The sequence below is a fragment of the Phaseolus vulgaris genome, chromosome 7, assembly GCF_000499845.2.
Source record: "Phaseolus vulgaris cultivar G19833 chromosome 7, P. vulgaris v2.0, whole genome shotgun sequence".
NCBI classification, from domain to species: Eukaryota; Viridiplantae; Streptophyta; class Magnoliopsida; order Fabales; family Fabaceae; genus Phaseolus; species Phaseolus vulgaris.
In genome coordinates this window covers 39,414,368-39,427,534 of record NC_023753.2, presented here as the reverse complement: position 1 = coordinate 39,427,534, position 13,167 = coordinate 39,414,368, and the positions used below count along the sequence as shown (strand labels likewise).

The 13,167-nt window shown below is 27.1% G+C and overlaps 1 protein-coding gene across 1 annotated transcript; it reads right to left on the bottom strand.

Moving 5' to 3' along the window:
- Window positions 1-2,126: 2,126 nt before the first annotated feature.
- On the bottom strand, window positions 2,127-7,176 carry LOC137827495 (serine/threonine-protein phosphatase PP1-like). Its single transcript, XM_068633653.1, has 4 exons — window positions 6,622-7,176; window positions 3,454-4,013; window positions 3,165-3,362; window positions 2,127-2,588 (listed from the first exon to the last, which is right to left on the bottom strand). Exons 1-4 carry the CDS (start codon window positions 6,794-6,796, stop codon window positions 2,553-2,555), a joined length of 969 nt encoding a protein of 322 aa, XP_068489754.1. The 5' UTR covers window positions 6,797-7,176; the 3' UTR covers window positions 2,127-2,552.
- Window positions 7,177-13,167: the final 5,991 nt, after the last annotated feature.

Sequence of the window (13,167 nt, the reverse complement as noted above, 5' to 3'; positions counted from 1 at the left end):
TAAATTAGAAGTTCTTCAATTTTTGAGAAAATTTGAGCAAATTTGATCCCAAGTTGATAAAAACAAACTAAGATTTGCATAACATGACACGTGCAATGATGCAACTGTCTCACATTTATGGTTTTCCACGTGAGTTTGCGATTAAACAAGATTAAACTAATTAAGATATGATTAGTGGGTGATAATTAATAAGTCAATTCATACTATAGTTACCATACAATAAAATACTTTACTTAAATCATGTCAATTTGATAATAAAAAATTTACTTAGAAGTTCTCATATTAAAATTACTTAAATTAATTTTTTTCATATTGAAAAATTTCACCCAAAAGTTTCCATATTAGTTAAGACTTTACTAATTACATGAAAATTTCTATCAGAAAATATATAAAGAAGGTATAAAGATAATTAAAAATTCATTAAAATGGCGTAGAAATTATCATAAGTAAAAAGAACAAACAATTAAAGTTCACTTATAAGTATAGTTTTTACATTTCAATTGCAATTAATACGTCATACTTTAATTACAACTTTTATACTATAAACAATTAAAAATAAGAAAAAAAATAAAATACTAGGAAAAAATTAAATATAAAACAATAAGCAAAGAGTTAATAAAAGAAAACATGATAGCAGTAAGAACAATTAAAAACTTTAATAGCAATAAGCAGAAATATTACAAAATTATAGAAACAAAAAAAAAATAGAGAAAAATTATACAAAATTTTAAAAAAAAGTAAGCAGAAATATAAAAACAGTAAGCTATATATTTAATAAAAGAAATTCAGTTTTATTACAGAAATTAGTTCTTGAAATTGTTAACTTGTCACTCAATTTTTTAAAATGAAGTTATTTATGTAAAAGTTTATAGATATTATAATAACACAAATAATAACTTAAAACCAATTTTTTATTTACTAAACAATATTAACATACCAAATTAAGAAAAAGACAAGTACAAAACGTACAAGTTTCAAACACATACTTGTTTTTGTTTTCTTTTACATGTGGACCACTAGTAGAACATATAAAAATAATGTCACTAATATATAAATAAATAAAAATTGTCCTTTAATTATATTTTTTTTTCTTTAATTATTTATTATTTTCCCTATCATATCTCAACTATTTATTTACTTATGTCATATTATTCGAGTCAAATCATGAGCCCCCATTTTATTAAATTATTTGTAGTTGCAAGAAAATATCTTAACGTTTATCTACGCATCAGAAAAAATTATTTGCCATCACAATCAATAAAAGTCGCATTTGATGTAAAAGATTAAGTGAAAATGACAAACAAAATCATTCTTATGATACTTTGAGGGCACTTAAAAACAATTTATTTACTAAAAACATTGATTAGTAGGGACTATATATATACGATTTTTTTGAAATTATTTTGTGATATAATTATATTTTATTCATAGTATATTTATATTGATCAAAACATAATAGTAAATTTACGTAATTGTGACTTAAATATATTTTTATTGCTTTAATTTTGAGTTTTTTTCTTCAAATTAAATTTTGTTTGTTAGTTCTCAATTTTTTTTTTTAAAATAACCTTTCTAATCCCTTATCACTATCAGTCAATAGGACCATAAAATGTTGACTATCAACATTTTTTCTCTATATATATTATAATTAATAATATTATTATTTTGATATTTTTCATATAATTTAATTATAAACTTATCATTTGTTATATATATATATATATATATTTTAAATCGTCACACTAAGAGTTATATACATTATTTTTTATCTTAAGATTTATTTTTATTTAATGATATTTTCATGGTGATTATTAACATTCAATGCGTATTTTTGTTGTGTTAGAATGATGCGTTTTGTATTTCTTTTTATCAGCAATGGATAAATTAAATTAAAAGAATATTTCAGGATATCCCAATCCGTATACAAAACTACATTGTTACTCTTCATTATGACTTATAACAAAACACATAACAAAACACCCATTATATGACTTAGTCTACATCGTTACAATCCCAAAACAGGTTACACATATCTACATCCCCACTTAGAAATGATGCGTTTTGTATATTCAAACAGAAGACGTTTTCATCGTGCATAGTACGTAACATAAAATGGATTTGATGAGTACAGAAAATATGTTTTCATTATGCACAACACAACCTTTCTGTCGTTATGAAAAAAAAGTAGCATATTTATTGTACAGACAACATTTATCAGATTGAAATGGATTACTGTAAGAAAAAAGAAAACCAAAATGTGTGCATCCATTTATAATACAACAGGGCTTTCTTTCTTCTTACAGAAATTAATCTCACATCAAAAAACTGAAACAAGGAAAAAAACCTCAAGTTGTGGTGGCAACATTGTACATGTTGAGAATGTGCCACATAAAAAGACATCGAGCTATACTCAAAAAGGAAAAAGAAAAACAGAAATTTTCCTATGTTCTTCATAGACCTCAGCTTGCATTTCTGGTTGAAACCTTCCTTCACATTGAAGTGAACACAGTTATCACTTTGTTCAAGTCAAGTTTAGCTAGGTCTAAATCAGCTCAATGAGGACGTACTCTTGTAGCATCAAGAATTGCCTGCTTGAAAAAGAAAGAAACAAGATACACAACTTAGAACCATTTTGTGTGCCAATAATCTCACCTTATGTTATAACTAACAACAAGAAACTACCAACTTAGAACGATTCACTGTCAAACTTTTTTCAATTTAGACAGTGAAACGCTTCTGATTATGTTAATAATGTATGGGAGATCCACTGTAAAACATTTTTCAATTTAGACAGTGAAACGCTTCTGATTATGTTAATAATGTATGGGGAGCGGTTTGGATTGCAATAGTTAATGAGATTTGGAAGCATAGAAATAACTTAATTTTCAAAGGGGTGGTTGACGATTTAGAACAGTTCGTTTTGATTCAATTAAAGGCTTGGTCTTGAGTTACTTTTAAGTCACCCTCAGTTTCTTTCTCTTATTTTGATCGGTACTTTAATCCATTGGTTTGTATGAGTGATATATGTTTGTGGGGTAGCTCTAGAGCTAGTTTGTGTGGTTTGTTAGGTTTTGTATAAGGATTAGATTACCTTGAAGTGAATCATATTTAATTTATTGTTTATTGTTGATAAAAAAAACAAGATTTTAGTAGAGAGGACTAGCCTTGAATGTAGTTTTGCTCCCAAAACCAAACTTAGGCTTTCTGTTTTCCACTGGCCTTAGTATCTGAAAAGAGCACATGAGTGTCTCATTCACAGTCATCATTGCTCCAGCATTGTCAAACTCTCCACAGTAGTTAGGAGCAGAAAAGATAGTCACAAGTTGTCTGTTAGCAAAAAACTCATATCCATCCTCAACAACCTAAAAAAGAAACACACAAGCATGTTATCCAACACTTGAACACTTCTGCAATTGTATACTCAAAATTTGCAAAAGCAGATGCATATGAAACCTGGTGTGCTCTACAAATCAAGTCAATATCATGCTTTCCAAGAAATTCTGTGACCCTGCTAGCACCAAAAGTATATGAAACTCCACGTTCATTCTGTCCCCAACCTTCAGTGTCTTTACTTGGATCAGACCACAATAGATCACAAAGTAGACCACTCTCAGGTACTTCTGTTGGACGTGGCAAGCTATTTATCTGACTTAGACTGTGCAGTTCAGGAGAGAGTCCTCCATGCATGCAGAATATTTTTTCATCAATGAGGGCTGCCACAGGCATGCAATTGAAGCAATCTGCAAATATTTTCCATAACCTCACATTGAATCTTCGTTTACATTCATCATAGAAGCCATAGACACGGTTTATGGAAGCACATTCATGGTTTCCCCTGAGAAGGAAAAAATTCTCAGGGTACTTTATCTTGTAGGCCAAAAGAAGACATATTGTCTCAAGACTTTGTTTTCCTCTGTCCACATAATCACCTAAGAACAAGTAGTTGGAGCGTGGAGGCAAACCACCATGCTCAAAAAGTCTCAGAAGGTCAGAATATTGACCATGGATGTCTCCTGGTAAGATAGTGAAATGAAACAAGATATTAGTTCCTTCTCCTACCTTATACTGATAACAAAGTGGCTTAATTGAACAATTTTAGTCCCTAGATACATCATCAGTCAATGTTGTACCAGTTGATTCCATTTGAGTGAGGAATTAAAACTTCAGAATTGCTTATTACATACACAATTAGCTCTTAAGAAGTGAACTTTAACCTAATTCAACTCTACAAAACCGACTTGTAAAATGAAATTTATATATAATCTATGTGAATTCTCTAAAACTGAATATGTAATATGTGAACAGAGAATATAACTTTTATTTCACTTCTACTTTTTCAAATAAAAATGCAATCTCTCTAAATAGTCTTACAGTAGACTTCTCAAATTCTACCTTATCTCTCATAAAACCTTTATTATAAATTACATTTAAAACCATAGTATAAATGACATTTAAAACTAAAATTAAAGGTAATAATTATTGACTATTCAAATTTTAAAATAAAAATGATGACGACTTTGAGTTTAATGCTCACATACTATATACTTGGAGATCTAATTGAAGCAACATGGGAGACGAAAATCACACAATAAGCTTAAAACTCTAGCTTAATGTACACATGAATGTAGTATGTTGCCACTTACGACAACAATATGCTGCTGTGTATTATGCAGGTGAAATTTCTATATAAAGTTTAAGTTTAGACACTGATAAAGCTCCATAATCACATTGGGTTAACTTGGATTAGCATCAGTGAATGAAACCTGTAAACAAAATCATTATGTGTCCTAGATATAAAATAAGTTTAGAACCAAGCAAGGAGATCTAGAGCAAACAAAGTCCAACAAACCAGTAAAAAGAAACTGTTAAATATGACAACTTCAACTACTTTTAAGCACAATATTCCACTAAAGAGAAAGCAATCTCTGTTTAAGGGGAGGAGATGAAGTTATACTTGTATGAGATGATTTGCTTTCAAAATCTGTACTAAATATATCAATGAACACATTCAATGAACACAATTATTTCCTATAACTTTCTTCATAAATTCTACTGGTTCCTAAAGGAAGCAAAAACTTTATGAATTCAAAAGAACTTTATGAATTCCACAGTTGTTAGAGATTCCTCATCGATTAGAGATAAATCATTGTATATAAGTAAATAAAACCTTACCTTATAAACAATTTTATGGAATTAGGTTAGCTTTAAAGTCAATTTTTTAATATAGTATCAAAATATTTTTGAGTCTATCCAGCGAGAGTTTGTATAGTACATAACAATAACAGCACAGTTACAAGACTACATTAAAACAGGGCAATAAAAATCATGGATATTATACTTGGTTTTCCAGTTAAAACTGCAGAAAAACATGTAGTTCAAAAACTCATTGACTATAACACCCTTCATTTAAATATTTTGAACTGAGTATCTTAGATGATACAGATGGGTGCATTGTACATTGTTGTAAGAAATACCAACAAACAAGCTACTCAATCAACATGAGATACTTAACTTGTGAAGAAGCAAATTTCTTGTCTGATTATTTACAATTGAAAATCTACAATAAATTTGCGAAGAAACTACAAGAGGCATATTCATCCCCTAAATGTTCACTTCTTCATGACATCTTTCTTTTCTTGAATTTGGCTTCACTAAATATGACAACTAAATTTCTATTTTTCTGGGTAGTTGGAATAGATAAAAAAACTGTAAGAATATTTCAAGTTGAACTGAGAAAAAATTTGTGAAGCAGTCAAGAAACTTAAGTAGTGGATGATTCAGAACTTGCACAACAAACAAGAATCAGAAGTGACAACTTAACATTCCCAAAAAGTAAAATTTAACACGTTCTAAGAATATAAGTTATACAACATTCTGACATATTCCAATTCTTTTGGTTTCCAAGAGTATACTTCTGACTATTCTCCACTTAACAGATAAGAGATTTAACAATTGTTAGGTGATAAAAAAGATATCCGTTAGCTACATTAATTCTTTATCATACATGTAAATCTCAAGATAAAATTCAGGACCACATATTTAAGAGACATGTGTTGCTTGAATTTAGACCAACACATACATGTTCTAGATATTCTAATTTAAACATGATACTCTACAATCAGTAGCACTGCAATATCCAACAATAATGTTTAGTTGTTCCATTTTTCAATAAAAAACTTACATATATATATATAATCATCTTTACCTCATGTATATATAACTAACAGTTTTTTTAGCACTTAACAAGTACAAACACCCCCATATGACACTAGTTATATCTTTTAATTTATCTTTTTCTGTCATCTCAAATTCATATCATACCTACAATTTTCCTCTTCTATTTCTCTGTTTTACTGTGTCCATATACATTATATTCCCATGAATAATATGTCTCAAAATCATTTCCCTATTATTTAGTACAAAACCAAAATCTTGAGGTCAATAGCTCTTCCAAAATCACATGGTTCTAAACTTATGCAGCTGAACTAGTGATAGATTTAAATACCATGAGATTATAAAATCTAACATCAATGTCACCATCTCTTTAGCACAAAAATTTGAGTAAGAAACTAAAGAGCATATTCAATTAGAAGGAAACAAAATGGGTTGGCAAATAGATACCACATATCTTAATTGGTGCCTCAAGTTCCAACAAATTAGGCTGCTTCATGAAGATAGCTCTAGAGACCATACAAAGCTGTTTGATTTCTCCCTCTAAGAGCTGCACCTGTTTCCCTGGTCTCCCTCTGACTTGAAGCAGTCTATTGATGATGCCATCAAGAACCCCAAGTTCCATTACCCTCAAAGACAACCAACCAAAGCAAAGAACAACAATGAAAGAAGGGAAAAACAAAGACCAGGAAACTTATGTTGTTGAGTCTTATATAAGTAGCATATGATTGGGAAAAACAATAGGGACATAACTTCAACTAAAATTAAGGAGGGAATCAATGCCTTGGCTTTTGATATATAATCTTTTGAGGGTCACTTTTGGTTGTGTGTTGGAAACGAGTGGTGGCAGTTCAATTGGAAGGACAAGAATATATTCGGCTGAGGAAAGAGTAGACTTTAAACAAAAAAAACTATTAGGAAAATAGAGACTCGTTGTAGAGGGAAGAGATGAATGAAGAATAAGGTAGCCATTGAAGAACAAATTGCTGTTTGATTTACTGGTGTGAGTGACTCTTAGTAACAATGTTCAATATATTCTTTCTAGTACCCTTTTTCTAACTATGATACAGAATTTGTCCTATCAATGATAACAAATCATTTTTAATTGATTTTTTCATAGATATGTTTTTTCCTCTAAAAGACCCAAAAAAAAAAAAAATTCAAAGTACTTTTAAACATGTTTAATAATGTAAATTATTAAGAAGTGTATTTTAAATCAAGCTTAACCTCATAAAATTAATTTATAAGATGAGGTTTGCACCTATGATAGGTTCGAAATGGTTCTAATACCATACTAAGAAGTGAAGTTTAAATCTAACTAAACTTTATAAAACTGATTTATAAGATAAAATTTGCATCCATTTATAAATATTTTAATTTCTAATCGATGTGTTATCAATAACTATATATTCATGAAGGGTTAATAACACAATGTTTAACCAATTTTTTCTTAATACATTCTTTTAAATTATAATACATTATAAATGGTTAGTTTCTCTTAGAATTTTTAGTGATTATTTGAGTGAAATCTTTTTTAGGATAAATGATAAATTTAGTTCGTAATTATGTAGACCAATAACAATTGAGTTCTTGAGATAACCAAAAATTTAATTTAGTTTCTAAGTATATAAAAATAATTGATACCTAAACTTTATAACATAATTTCAAATTAGTTTTTGAAAAAATGCTATTACAAAATCTCTCAATGTATTTGTCACATTTTCTTAAACATTTAATATTTAGAAGACTCAAATTGAAACTTTTCAAAATAAATCTTAGTTTAGTATCATCCATACTAGCAATATTTTGATAATTTCACACTATTTTTATTATTTATTTGAATTGATTGAAAATTTTATAAATTTAATGAATAAATAAAAGTTATTAGTTTTTCTTTTGCTTGCACTTAACAAAGTGTGGGCCAAAGAAATGTATGAAACGGTGGAATTTAATCTTATCACAAATTTTTAATCTTATCACAAATGTTATTATGCTATTTGTCGACGCGTGAAAGAATTTTTTTTCTTGGCTGTCATTAATTGATATATTCTTTTAACTTCATTTTTAGAACAATTGTTTGTGAAAATTGATTAGACTAATAATAGATAATATTACCAGTAAAATTAATAGTTATTCATTAATTTACAAAAAACATGTTAGGAAAATAATATAAACTGAATATTTATTGGTATATTTTATAGGTGAGATTATTATCATACTAGATTATTTGTGATATCTCTTAAGCTTCTTCTTCTGGGAAATGGAAGTTTTATTCTCATATTTTTCCTTTCTTTGAATGAAGTGTAATTTGTTATATAAAGGGTCAATTGTCACATTTTTTTGTTACTAAAATTACTATCTAAATTAAAAGAAATAATAATAACAAAATAATACTTTACAGTTACATTTAATAAAAATAAGCTACTCGTGATAACAAAAATCTTAAATAAATTTTTTTTTTTTATAAATAAGCTGTAACAGTTTGGTAAGTATGTTAAACTAAAATTAAATTAATTTAAGATGAAAATAATAACAAAAATTAAATTTTTAATAAATTAATAATTAAAACTTTGAGAGCTAATTAGATACCAAATTAAAAACTATTTATTAATAATAGAAATTAATTTAGAAACTAAAATAAATATGTTAAACTAAAATTAAATTAATTTAAGATGAAAATAATAATAAAAATTAAATTTTTTAATAAATTAATAGTTAAAATCTTGGTAGCTAATTAGATATAAATTTAGAAACTATTTGTTAATAATATAAACTAATTTAGAATTTTTTTTTTAATTTTTAGAATGATATCTAATTTAGCCTATATAGCAACTACTTATTTTTAGTCTCTAAAATTAATTTTTATATAATATTTTCTTATAATATATATATATATATTTATATTGTGACAATGTACAACTTTTTTAAAAAAATATAACAACTTTAGATATATCAATACATAAATATCTAATTAAAAAACTACTTAGATTCTTTATTAGATGGAAGCTTGCGATAGAAAAAGAGTAAGAACCCACTCTTATCGAATAAGAAATATATGATATTCACTCTTTTTTCATACAATAACAATAACATTTTTAATGTGTTAAATAAATACAATAAATCTGTCAAGGTTATTTTAGAAAATATAAATATTTTAAAAAATTATAATAATTTACTTGATTATTAGAAATAAGATTTTTTTTATGATGACTCTAGTAAGATATTAATATCATCTTTACATCGAAGGAGCATGATAGTAAGATAAATTCAAACAATACTAAACAATATAAGGGGTGAAATTAGAAAAAAAATTGTGATGAGAATAAGCCCATGTACTCTTAAATTTGGAGGGCAAATGCTCCCTGCACCCAACACATTTTAACCTGCACCCAACACAATTTTAAAAATTCCAAAAATGCCCTTTATTTCGGAAATAAAAATCCAGAATTGAAAATAATATATTCCGGAAAAATATATCCAGAAGTGGTTATTGAGTTTCGGAAATAAAAATCCGGAAACAAAATTTAAAATTCTATTCCAGACAAAAAAATCCGGAATTGATAAATAATACATTCTGGAAAAAAAAAATCTGGAAAAAAGATTATTGTATTTCGGAAATAAAAATTCGGAAACAAAAATGAAAAACTCATTCCAGATAAAAAAAATCCGTAATATAAAATTTCGTTCCGGAAAAAAAAATCCGAAACACATATTTCGGAAATTTTTTTAGGATAGTTTCGTCTTTTCCGCTGGAATCGGGTGCAGTGATATGGTGCAGGAAGCAATTGCCAATTTGGAGAACCATGTGGCCCAAAAAAGGCTGGGTCGAATATCCCATGGGCTTGTGAAGTCTATTTCTTATGGTACATCTATTAAACAATTAAATATTTGATGATATTACTAACACTTCATTAGTCAACTTCTAATTATTCTTTGCTTTTGAAATTTTTTTATGAGTGATTTGATGGTTAGCATGTAATGAGAATACTTAGAGAATTTGTACTTCTCTTTCAAAATGTTAGCCAAATTCACTTAATCTTGGAAGATGGGAAACATAAACAATTAAAGTTAAATCATGGGTTTCTACTAAATACCAAACTAATCATGCTAATCCTATGTCAAACAAATACCGTAATTTATTTCACTTGACTTGACCTAATACTAAAGCATGACCATCAAATTTCTCACTAATAGCTATTAATCACATTGCAAATAGATTTTAGTGATTGTTTTGCAAATGAAACAATATATATATATATATGAAACAAAAATGTTAATTTTAGTTTTTAAATTTTTTAACATACTTAGTGTTTTAAAGGGTATATCAAAATTATTTAGTATGAATGGATTGTAAGTAAATTCATTATTTTTATCAGAAAAAAAATAAAAGAAGTATTTCAGGATATCTCAATCCTTATACAATAAAGTATATGAAGATCTTCTAACATACCAGAGACAAACTTCAAACTTAAAAAACTACTCTACCAAAGCAACTACTCTCTCAAATATAAAACTACAAAACACTGAAATGTTCCACTAACACTAAAACTTACACCTAAAATTTTTTAATAGATTTCATGCAAATCAATTACTCAAGACATCAATACGAATAAGAGAAACAAACCAACAATGCTTTCGAAGTTATCCATAACCATACATTCAATTTAAAATAAATTCATACAAAAGCCTTCAACTCAAAATGAGAATCTAAAAGTAATAAATTTATAATTTTTGTATTTCTATAATACTCATATTCTATAGAAAGCAATAGAAAATGGTAGAAGATTAAGAGGGATAGAATAATGAAGCTAAACCCACGTGAGAATTAGAATTGAAAATAAGTCATAAGATTTTGGATTCAACAATTTTGTGAGTTAGGAAAAAGAAATAAATTGACAGAAGAAGCTTCTTTTGCCTCAAAATTGGACTCCAAAACTTGACCAGAAGTTTAATATTATACTAAACCAAGTTTGGATTTGATAACGTTATGGACATTCCACCAACTTAATAAGGCTCTTTCCTCGCCCTTTCCATTTTCATTTTCACTTTCTTTAATATTTTGCTAATCACATCTTAATCTCTTTTTTTCTCCTTTTCTTGCTTTTTTTAATTCCCTTTCCCACAATTACATTTTGGTTTCTTGCCTCCATGTCTCACAATAAAAAATATATTTTGAACAACAATACTTTGTATTTTGTATGCTATGAAGAACTTGTGCACCAAAAAAAATCTATAAATAAAAATTATTTCATATACAATCAATGCATAAACTATTTGTAATAAAATAATTTTATTTAAATTTCTTCATCTTATTTATCTTCCTTTGTTTTTTTTTTAAACTTTATGTTAGACTTGGTTGTTATTATATGAAAAAGTATTATTAAAAAAGAATAAAAAATATGAAGGACTAGGTCAAAACTCATAAGAAATAATTTTAATGCTAGACCAATCAGAACATAGGATTTGAAAAACTTTTAAGAAAGAATCCGAAAGAGAAACTATGGAGCAAACAAAAGAACCAAAATAACACTTATAAATGAAGATTCCAAAAAATCAAGAACTTTCATTTCTCCTTAGCGGACAACTTATAATATTTTCTAGGATGTCCAGACCTTTTAATAGTTTGAACAACATCATCTTCATTTTCACAAAAAGATTGAAAGATTACTTTTATCTATAAAACTTAAATTTTACTTAAAAACTCAAAATTTATGTTTATTTTATCAGTTGAAAATCTCAAATCAACTGAAAATATGATCAAATTATAATATATAAATAGAGTGTAAATTTCATTATAGAATTTGTGTGAGATTAAATTAGATATAAACTCACTCATTCACTAAAATAATACATTATGAATCGTAATTTAATTCGTTGGAATTATAATGTTATCCAATATCTTAAATATCTCTTGCCTTAACTAAATGAAATAGAAACTTCACTTTGTAAAATTAAATTTGACATAAACAAAACTAAGAATATGGACTTGTTGATGAAGCATATCCATTGAGACTTTGGTTTGAGGAGAGAAACCTACCCTCCTACCATGGGAAGATATATGCCACTTGTTTTGAACATATATACTTGTCATGAAAAGGAACCATGTACAACGTCATAAACCATGTTAAAAATATACAATTGTTAAATCAACATGGGACCCTAAACCATGCATCATCATGGATCAAACAATTCTTGGAAATTTTGTCACCACTTTTTATGATCGTTATCGCCATAAAACTATATCCACATAAAACTCTTCTTTCTTTTCTTGCTTCATAAATCTGAAAATTTGTCAAAGTCTCAATGTTTTGCTCCCTTGAAGACAAAAGTTATAAGAAACCCTCGTGCATGGTTACACGTGGCTTAAATCGTGCAAAATTTGGCCTTACAAATTGACTTAAAATGCTATGACAACTAAGTCAATAGTCAACTAATAGAAAAGTAAACTCTTTATTTGATGAATTTTTAAATTCTAATGTTTATTGTTTCTTTTAATGTTAGAAATTAGAATTTTTAAATGTTATATTTTAATGTACGAAAGACAAGATTTTCTTTGTATAACGTTCATGAATTTAATACTCAAATTATTGGTTTTAATTCTTCACCTAGTTTTCATTTCGTTTGAATTTAATACCAATAAATCAAAGTCCCACAAAAAAGGCAACCAAGAAGTATCGAAATTTTATATGGAAGGAATGAATCTTTGATTGTCAAGTAGAGAATATACTCTTGGGTATGTTTAAAATTATATTTTTAAATGAAAAAAAGACAAAAAATAAATAAATTAAGAGAAAATAAATTGTTTATAGAATATTTATTATACAATTAAAAAAATTAATTTATTTTATTTCTTTTCAAATTTATCCCCAAGCATATTCCTAGCACATACCTAATAAAAGTCTCACATTCTATAGTAAAGGTTTAAAGTAAGTCACATGTGCCAAAGAGAATAAAGAAAGAAAATCAATAAACTCATTACATGAATCTCTTATGGAA